Source organism: Hemiscyllium ocellatum, chromosome 7, assembly GCF_020745735.1.
Source record: "Hemiscyllium ocellatum isolate sHemOce1 chromosome 7, sHemOce1.pat.X.cur, whole genome shotgun sequence".
NCBI lineage: Eukaryota > Metazoa > Chordata > Chondrichthyes > Orectolobiformes > Hemiscylliidae > Hemiscyllium > Hemiscyllium ocellatum.
This window is the reverse complement of record NC_083407.1, coordinates 68,452,834-68,473,388: the sequence shown is the minus strand read 5'-3', so window position 1 is coordinate 68,473,388 and position 20,555 is coordinate 68,452,834. Positions and strand designations below refer to the sequence as shown.

The 20,555-nt window shown below is 39.8% G+C and overlaps 1 protein-coding gene across 1 annotated transcript in view; it reads right to left on the bottom strand.

Annotated features, from left to right (window-relative positions):
- Positions 1-5,793, bottom strand: part of mtx2 (metaxin 2) — a 112,291-nt gene extending 106,498 nt beyond the window's left edge. Inside the window, exon 1 of the mRNA XM_060827323.1 lies at positions 5,658-5,793. Within this exon, the coding sequence (XP_060683306.1) occupies positions 5,658-5,697 (40 nt within the window). The 5' untranslated portion in view covers positions 5,698-5,793. The remainder of the gene's footprint in view (positions 1-5,657) is intronic.
- Positions 5,794-20,555: the final 14,762 nt, after the last annotated feature.

The window sequence follows — 20,555 nt, the reverse complement described above, 5'->3', positions numbered from 1 at the left end:
AGCATCTACAGGATTTTGCTTTTATTCGACACATATTGCTACATTTCTTTATTATCAAATTTGTTCACGAGGTAAACAAAGTCTAGCTCTCAAAGCACTTTGAGCAAAAATCCCCAGTAAAAGTTCCTGGCTTGCATTTGTTTTTTTTTGTGATAAAGATAAATAAAATGATTTCTGGAAGGAACACAATTTATTTTCATGAGATTTACAATCTCATTTACTATTTCTCCTGTGGGGCTGTATTACAACAACTTCAAGACAAACCCAGAGCTTAATAGATTTATGTCATAGGCCAAGCATTGACATTTTTGATTGCATTTTGGTCTCAAGTCTACTTCTGGACAGATTGCAATTGCATATCCTGTAAAGTATTATCCTCAACAAATAGCAGTGCCTACACACTGATGTAACAGAGATTTTCTTCACCCACCCCTGTAGTTGTACCCGTTTCCGTGCTGTCTTGGAGTGTATTTTAGGTTCTCTCATAAAAGTTCAGTCACCCAAGATCTCATTCTCAATTTAAATATGAGATTGACTGAATCTCTTTTCCCCACGATGTTCAGTCAGAGAACCAACATGCTAGATGCCTGAATAGAAAGTCAATCCTGATGAAGGGCTTTTGCCCGAAACGTCGAATTTACTGCTCCTCGGATGCTGCCCGAGCTGCTGTGCTCTTCCAGCACCACTAATCCAGAATCTGATTTCCAGCATCTACAGTCATTGTTTTTACCTAAATGTTAAAAACACCCTAGATTCTTGCGAGATCACCTGGTAAATAAATCTAGCAACATTTAACCTTGTTCTTGGCGTGCTAGCTGGCATGTAAAACCTACTGTACAAGGAAATATGTTACATCTACAAACATTCATCTGAAGATATTATGATGTTTCATTTAGCATTGCTGCCATAACGGAGATTGGAAAATCACCCAGATATCAGAAAAAGCCTCCACTAGCAACCCAACTCAAATAAGCATTCCTAGTAATCTTTTAACAACAATGGTTGCTTTTATGGATGTAAGATTTACGTAGTTTTTTCGTGGGAGGCCAGCATTTACCATTCCTATTGCCTCAGAGGTGGTGGTGAGCTACCATCTTGAAACCCTGCTACCCTTGGTGTGCAGAGAGACCCACAGTGCTGTTAGAAAAGGATGTTCATGAATTTGAACCAGCAACAGTGAACAGTTTTATAATTCAGCTCAGAACTACAGTTCATCCAACTGGGCTTCTTCCAGAGGTCCCCAGCATCAGAGATTAGTCTTCAACTGATTCAATTCACTCCATGTGATGTAAAGAAACAGCTGGAGGCATTGGATACTGCTAAGGCTACAGGCCATGAGAAAATTCCAATAACAGTACTGAAGACTTTTGCTCCAGAATTTGCTGCATCCCTAGCCAAGTTGCTCCAGTACAGATACTACACTGGCATATACCCAACTATGTGGAAAATTGCCGAGGTATGGCCTGCACAAAAGAACTCAGACAAATCCAACCCGGCCAATTATTGTCTCAACAGTTTACTCTCAGTCACCAGCAATTTCTTGAAAGCAGTTATCAGCAACATAATCAAGCAGCACTTGCTTAGCGATAATCTGCTCACTGATGCTCAGAGCCACACAGCTTCTGACCTCATTACAGTCTTGGTTCAAATATGGACAAAGAAGCAGAACTCCGGAGGTGAGGAGAGTGACAGCCCTTGACATCAAGGCTACAGTAGACAGTGTGGCACAAAGGAGCCCTAGCAAAACGAGAGTCAATAGAAAACTATTCATTGGTTGGAGTCATACTTAACATAAAGGAAAATGGTTGTGGTTGTTGGGGGTCTTGGCACTGTGTTGACTGACATCTCTGAAGGAATTCCTCTGGGTAGTATCCTCGGTCCAAGCATTTTCAGCTGCTGTTGTGGTTCTCTTCGCCGAGCTGGAAATTTGAATTGCACACGTTTCGTCCCCTGTCCAGGTGACATCCTCAGCACTTGGGAGCCTCCTGTGAAGCACTTCGGTGTTGTTTCCTCCAACATTTATAGTAGTTTGTCTCTGCCGCTTCTGGTTCAGTTCCAGCTGTCCGCTGCAGTGGCTGGTATATTGGGTCCAGGTCGATGTGTTTGTTGATAGAATCGGTGGATGAGTGCGATGCCTCTAGGAATTCCCTGGCTGTTCTCTGTTTGGCTTGTCCTATAATAGTAGTGTTGTCCCAGTCGACCTCATGTTGCTTGTCATCTGTGTGTGGGGCTAAGGATAGCTGGTCGTGTCGTTTCGCGGCTAGTTGGTGGTCATGGATACGGATCGTTAGCTGTCTTCCTGTTTGTCCTACGTAGTGTTTTGTGCAGTCCTTGCATGGGATTTTGTACACTACGCTGGTTTTGCTCATGCTGGGTATCGGATCCTTTTCCTAGTGAGTTGTTGTCTCAGAGTGGCTGTTGATTTGTGTGCTGTTATGAGTACTAGTGGTCGTAGTAGTCTGGCTGTCAGTTCAGAAATGTTCTTGATGTATGGTAACGTGGCTAGTCCTTTGGGTTGTGGCATGTCCTCATTCCGTTGTCTTTCCCTTAGGCATCTGTTGATGAAATTGCGGAGGTATCCGTTTTTGGCGAATGCATTGTAGAGGTGTTCTTCTTCCTCTTTTTGCAGTTCTGGTGTGCTGCAGTGTGTTGTGGCCCTTTTTAACAGTGTCTTGATACAACTTCTTTTGTGTATGTTGGGGTGGTTGTTTTCATAGTTCAGGACTTGGTCTGTGTGTGTGGCTTTCCTGTATACCTTTGTGGTGAATTCTCCGTTCGGTGTTCTCTGTACCATCACATCTAGGAATGGGAGTTGGTTGTCCTTTTCTTCCTCTCTAGTGAATCTGATTCCTGCGAGTGTGGCGTTGATGATCTGGTGTGTGTTTTGTATTTCTATGTTTTTAATGATTACAAAGATGTCATCCACATATCTGACCCAGAGTTTGGGTTGAATTTGCGGAAAGACTGTTTGTTCTAATCTTTGCATTACTGCTTCTGTTATGAGTCCAGAGATAGGTGAGCCCATGGGTGTGCCGTTGATTTGTTCATATATTTAGTTGTTGAATGTGAAGTGTGTTGTGAGGCACAGGTCCAGTAGTTTGAGTATGCAGTCTTTGTTGATACGTTCCCCGTCTTGTTGTCTGTTCTGTGTTGTCCAGCATGCTGGCTGTTGTTTCTCTGGCTAGGGTTTTGTCGATCGAGGTGAACAGTGCCGTTACATCGAATCAGACCATATTACAGATAGACAAGGAAGAAACTTTCTGATGATGTCCTCATCCACAGATTTTAACATCAAACACATCAATCTGGACCCAATATACCGGCCACTGCAGCGGACAGCTGGAACTGACAACTGGAAGCGGCAGAGACAAACCACTATAAATGCCAGAGGAAACAACACAGAAGAGCTTCACAGGAGGCTCCCAAGCACTGAGGATGTTACCTAGACAGGGGACGAAACGTCTGCAACACAAATTTCCAGCTTGGCGAACATAATCACAACAACGAGCACCCGAGCTACAAATCTTCTCCCAAACTTTGAATTTTCAGCTGCTTCAGCAATGTCCCTCTTTCCATTTGGGAAGTCAGAGTGCAGACATTTGATGACAATTGTACAACATTCAACACCAATCATCATAAATCAGATACTGAAGCAATCCAAATCCAAATATAGTACAACTTGGTCAATATCCAGGCTGAAGCTGACAAGTAATGTACATGCCACAAAAGTACCAAGCAACAACCACCTCCAGCAAGAGAGAATCTAACCATCACCTTTGACATTCAATGGTATTACCACTGCTGAATACACCATCATCAACATCCTACGTTTACAATTGACCAGAAACTGAACTGAACTAGTCATATAATTCCTGCAGTTACAAAAGCAGGTCATAGGCTCTGAATCCTACAGGGAGTAACTCACCTCCTGATTCCCCAGATCCTGTCTATCACCTACAAGGTACAAAACAGAAGTGTGATGGAATATTCACCCCCTTGCTCCAATAATATCCAAGAAACTTGATAATATCCAAGACAAACTAATCTACTTGAATGAGCACCACATTCACAAAGATACACTCCCCCCCACCATCCTGACTTGGAAATAAATTGCCATTCCTTGTAGTGCTGGTTCAAAACCCTGGAACTTCCTCCCTAACGACATTGTGGGTCTACCTACAATAAAACACAGAATGCAGCAGTTCAAGGAGACATCTCACCATCACCATCACCATCTCAAGGACAACTAGTGATGTGGAGCTAGCAACACCCACAACCAATGAGTAATTTTTTTTTAAAAGCCAGGATAGTGTGTAATTCAGAAAGCAATTTTCACATTGTACAGTTCAAATGTATTTGCTGCCCTTGTACTTCTAGGTGGTAGAAGTCTCAGGTTTGGAAGGTGCTGTCAAAGGAACCCTGGTGAGTTGTTGTTATTGTTGGAAGGGATTCACTGAGATATCTAAAAGGCCTATTTAATTGGAGAGTTAATTTATTACTGCTTGCATTTTTCCATAATTTATATATGAAATTAAATACTGAATAAATGTGACAGCTGGGGCTAAGCAAAGTAAACTTATCAAAACATCATCATAAATTAAGTAGGACTTTGTCTTTACCTCACAAGTAATATTGATTGCAATTATAATTTCAAATACTAAAATATGATCTGAAGACAGTTCCTATTAGGCACTGAACTAAAATGCTAATTCCTTTCGACAGACACTCCTGGATGCTCTCAGCATTCCCAGGATTGTTTTTATTTCAGATTTCAATTAGTTCCAATATTGCCTTGCATTATATAATTCTAGATCTTCATTGATATAGCAGCAAAATGTATGCAAAAATGGGAGTTTATGGACTATTTTTGCACAAAAAGCATCTACTACATACAAATTCCAGAAATTTAAGGTATAGTTACACAACTTATTCATGATCATTTCACTACCTTAGAAATACAAGTAACTGATATTTGGTCATTTAAAGCACTAGAATTATCAGATAGTGTAATTTGAACCATGTGCCTGAGTTAAAAGCAGGAACCTTATGCTTACACCTTTGAATCATATACTGAAACATTAAAGTTGTATGGAACAGCATTGTTCAGTGCAATTTGACATTACAGTACACAATTCAAAGAATTCATGTAACTACAGTCTAGCTATTCTGCATTTTGACTTGGGCAAAAGACTACTCAGGCACTGTTCTCAATTTTCTTTACCTTCAACTGTTTGCAGCCAAACTGTAAACAACATTGCACTTACATCAAAACTCAAAATTACAAGTAATCCAGGTGGTTTACTCAATCATTCTCAAATTCATAATGTGGAAAACAGCCACTTTTCAGCAATCCTCAAAGCAACAGAAATGTTGTAGACTAATGGCCAAAGAACCGTAGACACATTGGAAAAGTTATACTTTTGTTGATCAAAGCATACATACGTGGGTTGTACAACTTAATGGAAAGTGCATAAATAGAGGCGACAACTGATCCAAGTTAAGTTCTGGCAATCTCATCCGTTCCTCAGGAGGTAGGATGAATTGAGAATCTCACTGGGTCAACAGGCACCCCCCCACCCCCGTCACCTTTTAGTTACTCCAACAAGGACCAAGCTAACCCCGTTAATGACAACACGAAGCGACTCTGGACTCATTACCTGCCAGCTGGCAGACAAACATGTCTGTTGCTATAGACATGGCACAAAGCTGCTGCTGCTGCTGCTGCTGCTGCTCTCCTGGGCCGAGAGAAAGGCTTCACAATCTCCTCAGACAATGTCAATCGCAGCAGACACTCACTTCCGGCGGTTTTGTGTCACATCCTGTCCAGTACCGCTTGTGCTGCGCATGCGTACTGTGTGTTGCTGCTGGTTTCAGGGGAGCCCATCGCGCAATGTAAAACTTCAGACAATATGGCCTGTTTTATGGAGAAGTAGGAGAAGGTTGGGTGAGGAATTTCGATGTTTGGGTCCAAGACTGCTGCAAACACTAACGGATGAGAAGAAAAATTGCATCCTTAAAGCGCCAATCGCGTCTCAAAACGCTTTATGGCCAATGGATTGCTGTATGTGTAATCACTGTCGTAATGTATGAACAGCCACCACAAGTTAGTGTCGCATACTTAACATGATCCCAGGCAGGACACAAAGGAACAGAGGAGACATTAAATCGAAAAATTCTTCAAAAGGATAGTTTTAAGGGACACCTTAAAGGATGAAAATGAAGAAAGGAGGATATTTCAGGGTTTAGTTTTAAGCAACTGAAAGCATAGTCACCAGTGGAAGCACAGAAAATAGAAGCAGGAGTACAGATGCAGCCCTTCCAACCTGTTCTGTCATTTAGTGTGATCATGGCTGATTATCCAACTCACTACCCTGATTCCACTTTTTCCTCATATACTCTGATCTCTCTACCCCTCAAACTATATCTAACCCCTTGAAAACATCCAATATTTTGGCATCAACTGTTTGCTGCAGGAGAGAATTCTACAGGATCACCACTGTCTGGGCTAAGACATTCCTCCTAACTCAATTTGAAATGGCCAGCCCTATATATTTAAACTGTGACCTCTGGTTCTGAATTCCCAGCATATCAGAAAAACTCTTCCTATGTTTACCCTGTCAGGTCTTGTTGGAGTTGTATAAGTTTCTCTGCTCCCCTCATTCTTCTAAACTCCATGGAATATAAGTCTAACTAATGCAGTCTCTCTTTATACATCAGTCCTGCTAGCCCAATCAGTCCTGCTAGCCCAAGAATCAATTGGTAAATCTTTGTTGCACTCATAGCTCTTCCTCAGATAAAGAGACAATAACTCCACACACTGCTTCAGGTGTGGTCTCACCATAGCCCCGAGCAATTGCAGCAAGGCATCACCCTTTCTCAACTTGAATCATCTTAATATGAAGACCAACATGGTCTTATCAGGGAGAAAGTGGGAAATGGGGTTTACAAACCGATCAACCATGGGGTGAAGCAGACACAATGGGCCAATTTCGGCTCCCTCGTCTTATGGTCTAATTTTCTAACATATAGTTTGTCTTCTTCACTGACTATTGCACTTGCTTGCATTTTTCAGTGACTACTATATAAGAGTCATGTCTTGTTGCATTCACCCTTTCCCAATCTAATCGCTACTCAGATAATAATCTGCCTTCCTGTTTTTGCTACCGAAGTAGATAACCTCACATTTATCCATATTAGACATGATGTACCATGCATTTGCCCAATCACATAATTGTCCAAATCACACAAGCATGTCTACATTTTCCATTCAATTCACCCTCCCAACCTTGTGTCTTCTGCAAACTTAGGAGATATTGCCTTTAGTTCCTTCATCTAAATAATGAAAATATATTATGAATAACTGGGATCCTAGCACTAATCCCTACAGTATCCCACCAGGCATTGCCTTTTACTCAGAAAAAGACCTAATTAATTCTGTAGTTTGTTTTATGTCTGCCAACTAGTTCCCTATTCTTGCCAGTGAACTACCACAATCCCATGCACTTTAATTTTACATGCTAATCTCTTCTGTTGGACCTCATCAAAAGCCATTTAAAAATCCAAGTAAATTACTTCCACTGGTCCTCCCTTTATTGACTCAATTAGTTAGATTGTCGAATAATGTCCATTGATGGGGTGGCATGCTGTCTCAGTGGTTAGCACTGATGCCTCACAGTACAAGGAACCTGGATTTGATTCTCATCACAGGTGACTGTCTGTGTGGAGTTTGCATGTTCTTCCCATGACTGCATGGGTTTCCTCCAGGTGCTCTGGTTTCCTCCCACCATTCAAGATGTGCAGGTCAGGTAAATTGATCATGCTATGTTGCCCATAGTTTTAGGTGTATGAGTCAGGGGTAAATATAGAGTAGGGGAATGGGTCTGGGTGGTTACTCTTCAGAGGGTCAGTGTGGACTTGTTGAGCTGAAGGCCCTGTTTCCATACTGTAGGGAATCTAATTTATCAAGTATGATTTCCTTTTTGTAAATCAATTTAGAATCTGTCTGATACATTCACTATCTTCTAAGTGCTCTGCTATTAAATCTTTTATAGTGAACTGTAATGTTTTCCATCTACCAATGTCAAGCCAACCAGTCTATAATACCCTGTTTTCTCTTTACCTCATTTTTAAAAATATTAGAGTTGCAATAGCTGCATTCCAATCCATAGGAACTATAGTATTGTATAGAGTATATAGAATGTTGAAAGATGACCGCCAATACATTTATTATTTCTACATCCTGCCTTGACTGTTTGACTTACTCCTTTTCTCAACTACATCAGTCTCAGATTGATCTGTTTTCTCACTATTTCTCTGGGTCCTAACACACACATGCTGGCATGCACGCACACAGCACTCCCAAGCAGCTCTGGCAAATCTCCTTGCAAGCATTCTAATCCTCTTCCAATGCAGGTGCAACCTATCCTCCTTATCCAGGTCACCTGTACCCCAGAAGAGATTTGAATGATCCAAAAACGTGCATCTTTGTCTTCTGCATCAGCTCCTCGTCCAGGCATTCATCTGCTCTAACCTCCCATTCCTGATCTCAATAGCACATAACACCAAGTGTAATCCAGATATGATTACCCTCAATGACCTACTTTTTAGCTTCCTGCCTAATTTCCTATGTCCTTTTCTCATCCTATGTCATTTGTTCCAATGTGTACAATGGTCTCCTGCAGAGAAAACAGTGGAGTAGCAATGGCAGGAGTTTCTGGGGGTAATTTGAAAGGCACAGTAGAAATCTATTCCAAGGAAAAAGAAACATACTAAGGGGAGGTGAAAGCAGCCATAGTTGACAAAGGAAGCTAGGGATAATATAAAAGGAAATAAAAAGACATACAATGTGGAGAAGTCATGATTTGGAGATATTGTGTTGGACTGGGATGTACAAAGTTAAAAATCACCCAGCACCAGGTTATAGTCCAACGGATTTAATTGGAAGCACTAGCTTTCGGAGCGCTGCCCTTCACCACCTGATGAAGGAGCAGTGCTCTGAAAGCTTGTGCTTCCAATTAAACCTGTTGGACTATAACCTGGTGTTGTGTGAATTTTAACAACGTGGGGAAGATTAGTGGGTAGATAGAGAATTGGGAAGCCTTGAAAATCCAGCAATGGATAACTTAAAAAGCAATAAGGGGGAAGAGGATGAAATATGATGGTAAGCTAGCTAGTAATATAAAAGAATTTATGAGGACTTTTGTTTACGTATATCAAAGGTAAGCAAGAGGCAAGAGTGGATATTGGACATCTGGAAAATGAACCTAGAGAGGTAGTAATGGGGAACAAAGGAATGGTGAAGGAATTGAGTAGGTAATTTGCATCAGTCTTCACAGCAGAAGACACCAGTAAGATACAAGAACTTCAAGAGGAAAATGTAGTGACCATCACAAAGAAGAAGATGCTGGGAAAGTTGAAAGGCCTGAGGTGGATATGTCACCCGGATTGGATGGGCTACTTCCCAGAATTCTGTTAAAGATACCTGATGAGTTTGTAAAGGCATTGATGATGAACTTTCAGGAATTACTGGAATCAAGGAGCATCCCAGAGGACAGGAAAATAGCTAATGTAGTACCCTGTGTAAGAAAGGAGGGAGGCAGAAGATGGAAAATTATAGGCCGGTTAGCCTGACCTCAGTCACTGGTGAGATTTTAGAGTCCATTATTAAGGGTGAGATTGCATAATATCTGGAAGTGCAAATTAGGGCTGAGTCAGCATGGCTTCGTCAAGCGCAGGTCATGCCTGACAAATCTGTTAGCATTCTTTGTAGAGGTAGAAGTCTGCCAAAAACGATAAGAGCTCATGGTGTTAGTGGCAAGGTAATGGCATGGATAGAAGATTGGCTAACTGGCAGAAGACAGAGAAAAGGGATAAAGGGGTCACCTTCAGGATGGCAGCTAGTGACTGGAGTCCTGCAGGGGTCACTGTTCGGACCACCATTATTCACGTTAGGCATTAATGGTCTGATTGAAAAAATTGAGGGCATTGTTGCAAAGTTTGCAGATGACACGAAGGTAGGTGGTTGGACAGATAGTGTTGAAGAAGCAGGGAAGCAGCAGAAGCACAGGCCAGGAGAATGGGGAAAGAAATGTCGGATGGAATACAATGTGAGAAAGTTGTGGTTATGCACTTTGATAGAAGCCATAGACTATTTTCTTAATGGGGAAAGGCTTAGAAAGCACAAAGGGAGTCCTGGTTCAGGATTCTCTTAACATTAGCATGTAGATTCAGTTGGCAGTTAGGAAGCCGAATGCAATGTTAGTATTCATTTTGAGAGGGCTAGAATACAAGAGCAGGGGTGTACTGCTGACATTGCATTAGGCTCTGCTCAGACCACATTTGGAATTTTGTGAGCACTTTTAAGCCCCATATCTAAGGAAGGATGTGCTGGCTTTACAAGGGGTCCGGAAGAGGTTTACAAGAATGTTCCTGGGGATGATGACCTTGTTATATGAGGAGCAGTTATAGAGAAATAGAGCTATACAGATCCTTTGGTCCAGTTCATTCACTCCGACCAGATATGCTAAATTAATCCAGTTCCATTTCCCAGCATTTGATTCATTTCCCTCTAAACCTTTCCTATTCATTTATCCATCCATTTTAAAAAATGTTGTAGTTGTACCAGCCTCCACCACTTCCTTTGGCAGCTTATTCCATACATGCACCACCCTCTGCATATTACGATCGAGCCCTCCACTATCACCTGATGAAGGAGCGTCGCTCTGAAAGGTAGTGTGCTTCCAATTAAACCTGTTGGAGTATAACCTTGTGTTGTGTGATTTTTAACATTGTACACCCCAGTCCAACACCGGCATCTCCAAATTCTGATAAGTAAGGGTATCAAGAGTTGTGGGGAAAAGGCGGGAGAATGGTTTTGAGAAATATCGAATGGCAGAGCAAACTCGATGGGCTAAATTGGCTAATTCTGCTCCTGTATCTTTTGGTCTTATGCATGCACTTTGATTATGATTTTATCCTAACAAGATTTGCTGATCAATATTCCCTTTTCTTGGTGGCTATCGTTGAATTATCATCTAACCCTTCTGATTTCTGCTATGACAGATTTTGTGTTGTGTTGTGTTGTGTTATATTGCTGGAAGTATGTAACCTTTGTGAATAGCAATGAGTGCTAAGATTTTAAGTAAAGATGGACCTTTCTAGGGGTGTATGTATATCCATAATATGACAGTTCAAGCAGATAACCTAGCAGCATCCAAAATCAGAAACTACCTTCAAAAGCAACAACAGCTCAAAAATGCATATACAACAGAACAGCAGCTCAAAAGTGAAGTCAATGGTCAAAATCACTGTTAGAAGGTGACTGACTTTTGCTGCTTTTAATTTGAAATCTTTGTCACTGTATGGTGATCACTTTTCAGTAATAAAATGTTCTTTCTATCAAAAGTAAGTCTTCATTCTTCACGCTGTAGCATTTAAAACGTTGGTGACATCTTGCAAAATGTCCAGATTACAGAGGAGGAAGTGCTGGATGTCTTGAAACGGATAACGGTGGATAAATCCCCAGTACCTGGTCAGGTGTACCCAGAACTCTGTGGGAAGCTAGAGAAGTGATTGTTGGGCCTCTTGCTGAGATATTTGTATCATCGATAGTCACAGGTGAGGTGCCGAAGACTGGAGGTTGGTAAGCATGGTGCCACTGTTTAAGAAGGGTGGTAAAGACAAGCCAGGGAACTATAGACCAGTGAGCCTGACCTCGGTGGTGGGCAAGTTGTTGGAGGGAATCCTGAGGGACAGGAAAGGCAAGGACTGATTTGAGATAGTCAACATGGCTTTGTGCATGGGAAATCATGTCTCACAAACTTGATTGAGTTTTTGAAGAGGTAACAAAGAAGATTGATGAGGGCAGAGCTGTAGATGTGATCTATATGGACTCCAGTAAGGCGTTCGACAAGGTTCCCCATGGGAGACTGATTAGCAAGGTTAGATCTCATGGAATACAGGAAGAACTAGCCATTTGGCTACAGACCTGGCTCAAAGGTTGGTGGTGGAGGGTTTTTTTCAGACTGAAGGCCTGTGACCAGAGGAGTGCCACAAGGATCGGTGCTGGGCCCTCTACTTTTTGTCATTCACGTAAATGATTTGGATGCGAGCATGAGGTACAGTTAGTAAGTTTGCAGATGACACCAAAATTGGAGGTGTAGTGGACAGCGAAGAGGGTTACCTCAGATTACAATGGGATCAGGATCAGATGGGCCAATGGGCTGAGGAGTGACAGATGGAGTTTAATTTAGATAAATGCGAGATGCTGCATTTTGGGAAAGCAAATCTTAGCAGGACTCATACACTTAATGGTAAGGTCGTAGGGAGTGTTGCTGAACAAAGAGACCTTGGAGTGCAGGTTCATAGCTCCTTGAAAGTGGAATCGCAGGTAGAAAGGATAGTGAAGAAGGCGTTTGGTATGCTTTCCTTTATTGGTCAGAGTAGTGAGTACAGGAGTTGGGAGGTCATGTTGCGGCTGTACAGGACATTGGTTAGGCCACTGTTGGAATATTTCGTGCAATTCTGGTCTCTTTCCTATCGGAAAGATGTTGTGAAACTTGAAATGGTTCAGAAAAAATTTACAGGGATGTTGCCAGGGTTGGAGAATCTGAGCTAAAGGGAGAGGCTGAACAGGCTGGGGCTTATAGAGGTTTACAAAATTATGAGGGGCATGGATAGGATAAATAGACAAAGTCTTTTCCCTGGGGTCGGGGAGTCCAGAACTAGAGGGCATAGGTTTAGGGTCAGAGGGTAAAGATATAAAAGAAACCTAAGGGGCAACTTTTTCACGCAGAGGGTGTTACGTGTATGGAATGAGCTGCCAGAGGATGTGGTGGAGGCTGGTACAATTACAACATTTAAGAGGCATTTGGATGGGTATATGAATAGGGAGGGTTTGGAGGGATATGGGTCGGGTGCTGGCAGGTGGGACTAGATTGGGTTGGGATGTCTGGTCGGCGTGGACAGGTTGGACCGAAGGGTTTGTTTCCATGCTGTACATCTCTATGACTCTATTTGAGCAAAGTTGTGCATAAGCCTAAACTCCAAGACTAACCAATAGCATTCTAAGAGTTCTATTATGTGGAAAAGCAATCTAAAAGTCTGCAAAGGTGTACTTTTGACAGTGATGGTTTACAAGAACTGACAGGAAGTGACTTTTGTCAGGATGCCTTGAGAAGTAGTTCCCTTTTACATTTGATACCTCTGAAGCATTTTGCAACATTTTGGTGTTCACTGTAATTTTATTTCTGAAGTAACAAATATGGTAAGTGCACTTTATCACCATTTGTTCCTTTGCTGGAAACACACATTCGGAAATATAAAGCCAAATATGCTCTTTCTTTGCTGTAAGATGTAACACCTTTTCTGGTGTTTGCCACATTATCCACAGTGTGATATTACTGCATAAATATTGCAAATTTAAAGAATTCAAAATATATCTTTAATATGTGTTTCTTAATGTATTTAACACATTGATTGTTGGTCTCATTTTGTTTCGATTTAGGCACTTCTGTTGGCAAATTTTTAAGTTCAACATTTGCCTTTTACTCAAGCCCAAACTACATGTTGTTTCAACTAGATATACCTCTTGATGATGAGGAAAAAATGAAAATGTAAAATAAAATGTTTGAGGTGCTTTTTAATGCAGAGAAAGAACAGCTCCTTCCTTGCCAGAGGTCTGATGGCTCCTGACCCAAGCATTCACATCTATAAGCCAACCTGAGAGCCAATCACATTGTTGTTGGCAAGCAGAAGGCCTTTGTTAATGGAACTGGTCTCCATTATCCAATGCAATCAGCTACCTGTTGCTGGCTGAATCTCCATTTGTACAAACCCCTTGGCTGCAGCTTGTCTGCATCTGGACCACCCTATGCCCTCTCCACTGCCTTAACATAACTCACAATGATGTCAGGTAATCTTCTTTTAAAAAGTATACTAATCCTTTTGACAATCTCTTGGTTTTTAAAATAGTTCGTTTCAGATTTCAGTCCACAAGCAAAAACTACAGAAAATTGTAAAGGTGTGATCTTTACAGGTTTCATAAATTTTGTACAAACATAGTAAAGGTATGCTGAACCTTTAGAAAGGTCTGTTTAGGTCCGAACAGTTGGTATAGCATCCAGTTATGGTCTCTCACTTAGGAAAAATGTGAGTATCCTTCAGAGGGTACTGAAGAAATGTTTCAGGAGTGAGAGATTTTAGTTACAATATTAGATTAAAAAACATGGGTGTATTCTCCATGAGGCACAGAAGATTAAGGGGAGATTTAATATAATGTTCAAGATTATAACAGATTTAAATAAGTTAGGTAAAGACAGGCTATTCCCATTCGGTGGAAGAACAAAAGCTGGGGACACAGCTTTAAGATTTTTGGTCAAGAAAGGCTGAATTAATGTGAGTAAGAAATGTTTGGCACTGAGTATGAATGACCTGCAACTCACTGCCCACAGGAAGTGAAATTGGAAGCAATCAATGACTTCAAAAGGAAATTAGATGAATATTCAAAGGAACTAAACTTTCAGAATTGATATGAGATTGACTTGTCTCCTCTAGGTAAAGTAAGCTTATACTTGATGGGCCAAATTGCCTCCTTCTAAGCCATAAAGGTTTTTATGCTATTCTCTTCTCCAAGCAAATCCTTTGTGATACCTTGTCAAAGGATTTCTGAAAGTCTGTGTACACCAGATGTACGGGACTTATTTCCTCCACCATATTGAAATGATGTCAGACATAATGAACAATACAAACCTATGAAATTATTGGACAAGAAACAACTAGATGGTCCATCCAATATATTCCATATAGTTGTTATCCTTATTCATCTGGCCAAAAGCCTGCTTAATTTGGAGTACTTTGTGATCTTTTGAGAGATGTGAAAAATCTCTCAAATTCGTATCCAAGCACCATCAGTAATCAAAATATGTTCAGGAAATCTTTTAGAAAGCTATGTAGGCTCCTTCTAATTATTTTCTCTTCATGCAGATATTTAATAGTTTCATATTTAACTAATGCTACCCAAATCTTCCTTACCCAAATTTACCACTGTTAAACTGTCAAGTAAATGACAAATTGGCTTTTATTTCCCTTTTGGAATAGATATTACATCAGTCATTCTCTGCCTGCAAGCATCAATGTACAAAAAAACTCAAAAATAGAATTTTTATCCTCATTATTTCTCTGCTTGTTTCCCTTAGAATCCTTGAATGTAGATTCTACTACTTTGCCAGTCTTTAGCTTAACTAACTTCTTCAAAGTTCTCTTGTTAGTTACTAAACCATTTCTTTCTATGTTGAGCAAATTTAGGATTCACAACAACATTATACTTTTGCTTTATTTAACATAATTTGATCTAACAATCTTTTTTTCTGATTTAGGCATTCAACAATACTGCTTGAGGAAAGAATCCTGCATAAATTTTAGGAATTACTTTCTTCCTTATCTGTTTACTCCTTCCCTGTCTCAGTCAATAATTGATCACTTCCATAATATCTCCTGCTTCAACAGTTACCTCTCTCCATCATTCTGCAGCCTCAAAGCACATCTTTTTCAAATTGAGACTCTATTTCCCAAACCAGTTTTAACTAATCTCCACAAATAGAAATATGGTCAAGAAACCACTGCCCAGATCTTAAATTCAAACTCTCGTTATTAAACTGATTTCAAAATTTGCAATTGTTTTTTTTGGAAAGTATGAAATACAAATAAATAATAAATTAAATTAAGTTTGAATTTCCCACAGAATACAACATAATGATTGCAAGTTAACATTTGATTTATTTAGTTACATATAGTAACATTTCAGATATTATCATATTTATATTTCCGTTATGGATCGCATTGCTTGAAAACAGTAATATTCTTTTGTATCTACTTGTCAGTGTAACATATTGATTTTAAAATCACCCATTAATAGTACATCGCCTGGATTCTGAATAATTGTCTGATTACAAGCGTTCTGGCCATAAATGCTGAGGTTAGAAATTAATAAATCATATGCAATGCTGAAAATATACCCATTTCTGTTTTAATATCTTTAGGAAAATCTTAATTTCAAATAACATTTATTGACAGAGAGTAATTATTTCCAATTATTTTGAAACTTATTACATGCTGTCTCTCAAAGTCTGACAACAGAATTGCAATAGTAAGATTAATTCCAAAATCAATAGATTATCATATCATTGGTTTAGATATGCAGCACAATTCATAGAACGTAAACATAATTATCAATAACTTAGGCACTTGAACAATAGCCAGCCAATTTCTATTTTAGGAGATCAATGAAAATATCAAATAAAAAATAACTACAGAAAATATAATCTATGGTTGTATTTTAGATGTCGCGGCTGTCACAGTAGATATTAAATTAAGCAATACAAGGTGGCTGTGGGTAAAAAGAAGGTGTTAATATCCCAGAGTTTATTACATTTGAGATGATAAAGGAGTAATGGATGAGGTGGCTGCAATATGAGGCTAAGTTAATTTAGAGAAACCTCATAATGTGTCATATAAAAAAGTTAGAGGTTATCAGTTTTTTTTTCCCGACTCCAAAAGCAAGGTGTGATATTCTTAATGCTATTTGCAGGATTAACTAAGAATGTCTTGTCAGTCTAATCAATGTGTTTATTTTAACGGAATTTATAATGTATATGATTTTATAATTGAGTTGCCAGTTATTTCTCAGAAATTAGAACCATTTCCTGCAGACATAGGACTTTTATTTAATAAAATAAAGCCAGTATATGGTGTGACATGGTGACAGGGAAAGAGAAACTGAACAGAGCAGCAATATAAGTTATGTTGGCACAAATGTAGTCAATTTTAATTCAGCAATCCACACTTTTATAGAAAAGTGTCAGTTTTTCATACATATCTTGCAAGTGTTCAAAAACATTTACTCCAATAAGCAACTGCATAAATAATAATGCACCAACAATTATTAAAAGGATAAGGGGAAATGTAATTGAAGTGTACAAGAATACTTTTCAACAGAGTAGATGTGGGAAACTGGATTCTCTGGCAGGACAGTTGAAAAACAGAGACACAAACTTAAGAGAACCGTTTTAAAAAGTTGAAATCAGTGGAGGGGAATCAAAGGGTGAAGAATGGGGGATTTTTTTATGCAGTGAGTTGTTATTATCTACATTGCAGATGGGGTTGGTGGAAGCAGATTCAAAATTAAGTTTTAAAGAAAATTGAGTATATACTTGATAGGGAGGAATTTGCATATGTGACTAATTGAACCAGGAAAGCACAATAAACCAAATGGCCTCCTTTATTGCTGTATGATTACGTGAAAAGGAATTTGAAATGTTATTTGCATTCCAAATGCTTAAAGGTCTCAATTGAAAGTGCAGGAACTCGAAACACAAAGAATATTTTAGAAGAGAAATGTCTTAAATTTGTACACAACATTAGTTTTGAGACATGGTTACAAACAGATCAAAGCTGGGAATGCAATGTTATGGGGTATGTGACTTTTTGAAAGGTCAGACAGGAAGGACAAAGTGGTGGATAGCAGTGTTGATATATACAAAGCAAGGAATGATCTTCAATCAGAAGATACAGAATCCATATGGTTGGAGGTAAGAAATAAAATGGGTAAGATCACAATTGTAGGAGCTGTCTACTGTATATGCCACCTGATAGTATTCCTGATGAAGGGCTTTTGCCCGAAACGCGATTTTACTGCTCCTCGGATACTGCCTGAACTGCTGTGCTTTTCCAGCACCTCTAATCCAGAACCTGATAGGAACTGTACAGTTGGATAGAGATTAAATCAAAAGATAATGAGCGCATGAAACAAAGGCAGTGCATTATTTAGACAATTCAAGACTTTCCTATAACAAGACATTGTTGATCCAACCAAGGATCAGGCTATGTTTGGATATGGTAATGTGCAATGAGGTAAATGTAATAAATTATCTCAGAATGCATAACAACCTGGGAAATGCTGACGATAAGATAGTTGAATTTAGCATTTAATTAGAGAGGGAGGACCTTGGATCTGAAACAAATGTGCTAAACTTAAATAAGAGTGATTACAAAATAATGAGGGTAGTTGGCTGGAGTGAAGTAGGAAAGGATTTTAGCAGCTATGATAGTGGAAAAACAATGTTTGACATTTTTGGAAAATAGTTTGTCGTTCCCAACAAAGACATGTTCCAGTGAGGAAGACACACTAGGATGGTGTGAGCCTATCATGGTTAATTATGGAAGTTAAGGACAGGATCAAATAAAACAAAAATCTGGCAAAGGTTAGTGGTAATCCAGAAGTTTGTGAAAGTTTTAAAAGGACAAAAAAAATGAAACAGTAGAACATAAACTTGAAAATAATATCAATAAGGGCAGAAAGAGCTTTAAATACATAAAAAGAATGAAGGAAGTCAAAACAAATGTCAGCCCCCTGGAGAAATAATAAGGGGACCCAGGAGTCAAATTAGTATTTTGCATCAGTCTTCATAATAGAAGATACTAATACTGTTCCAAAATTACTAAATAATCAATGAGCAAAAGAAATAATGCAAGTGTATCACAGAAGAAAATGTGTTTGAGAAACTAATGGCTGAAGACCATTAAGTGCTTTGGACCTAATGGAATGTATGCTGAGATATTAAAGGAAGTAGTCACAGAAATAGTTGATGCACTGCTAGTGATCTTCTAAGAACCCTTAGATTCTGGAAAAGTTCCAAGGATTAGAAAACTACCAAAGTAACACCTTTATTTAAAAAAAGAAGAGCTAACTAGAGTCCAGAGACAGTATATTCCAATTAGGGTGAAAGGAAAGGCTGGTAGGTGTAGCGAAAGCTGGATGATGAGATAATTCAGCATTTGATTAAGAAAAGGAAGGAAGCATATGTCAGGTATAAACAGGATAGATTGAGTGAATCCTTAGAAACGTATAAAGGCAGTAGGAGTATACTTAAGAGGGAAATCAGGATGGCAAAAAGGAGACATCAGATAGCTCTGGAAAATAGAGTGAAGAAGAATTCAAAGAGGTTTTACAAATGCGTTAAGGACAAAAGGTAACTGAGGTGAGAATAGGGCCCCTCAAAGATCAGCAAGGCGACCTTTGTGTGGAGCTGCTAGAGATGGAGGAGATAAATGAACATTTTGCATGAGTATTTACTGTGGAAAAGGACATGGAAGATATAGAATGTGGGGAAATAGATGGTGGCATCTTGAAAAATGTCCATATGACAGAGGAGGAAATGCTGGATGTCTTGAAATGCATAAAGGTGGATAAATCCCCAGGACCTGATCAGGTGTACCTTAGAACTCTGTGGGAAGCTAGGGAAGTGATTGCTGTGCCTCTTGCTGAGATATTTGTATCATCGATAGTCACAGGTGAGGTGCCAGAATACTGGAGGTTGGCTAACGTGGTGCCAGTATTTAAAGACACTAGGAAGAAACCAGGGAACTATAGACTGGTGAGCCTGACATCCATGGTGGGCACGTTGTTGGAGGGAATCATGAGAGACAGGATGTTGATGTATTTGGAAAGGCAGGACAGATAAGTGATAGTCAGAATGGCTTTGTGCATGGGAAATCATGTCTCACAAACTTGATTGAGTTTTTTGAAGAAGAAACAAAAAGGATTGATGAGGGCAGAGCATTGGAAGTGATCTATATGGACTTCAGTAAGGTGTTCAGCAAGGTTCCCCCTAGAAGACAGGTTAGCAAGGTGAGATATCATGGAATGCAAGGAGAGCTAGCCATTTAGATAAAGACTGGCTCAAAGGTAGAAGACAGAGGGTGGTGGTGGAGGGTTGTTTTTCAGACTGGAAGCTTGTGACCAGAGGAGTGCCACAAGGATCGGTGCTGGGTTGTACACTTTTTGTTTTATATATATAAATTATTTGGATATGAACATAAGAGGTATAGTTAGTAAGTTTGCAGATGACACCAAAATTGGAGGTGTAGTGGACAGTGAAGAAGGTTACCTCAGATTACAATGGGATCCTGATCAGATGGGCTAATGGGCTGAGGAGTGACAGATGGAGTTCAACTTAGATAAATGCGAGGTGCTGCATTTTGAGAAAGCAAATCTTAGCAGGACTCATACACTTAATGGTAAGGTCCTAGGGAGTGTTGCTGAACAAAGAGACCTTGGACTGCAGATCCATAGCTCTTTGAAAGTAGAGTCACAGGTAGATAAGATATTGAGGAAGGAGTTTGGTATGCTTTCCTTTATTGGTCAGAGTATTGAGTACAGGAGTTGGGAGGTAATGTTGTGGCTGTACACGACATTGGTTAGGTCACTTTTAGAATATTGTGTATAATTCTGGTCTCCTTCCTATCAGAAGAATGCTGTGAAACCTGAAAGGGTTCAGAAAAGATTTACAAGGTAGTTGCCAAGGTTGAGGGATTTGAGCTATTGGGAGAGGTCAAACAGGCTGGGACTGTTTTCCCTGGAGAATCAGAGGCTGAAGGGTGATCTTATTAGTGGTTTATAAAATCATGAGGGGCATGAATAGGGTAAATAGACAAGGTATTTTCCCAGAGGTGGGGGAGTCAGAACTAGAGGGCATAGGTTTAGGGTGAGAGTGGAAAGA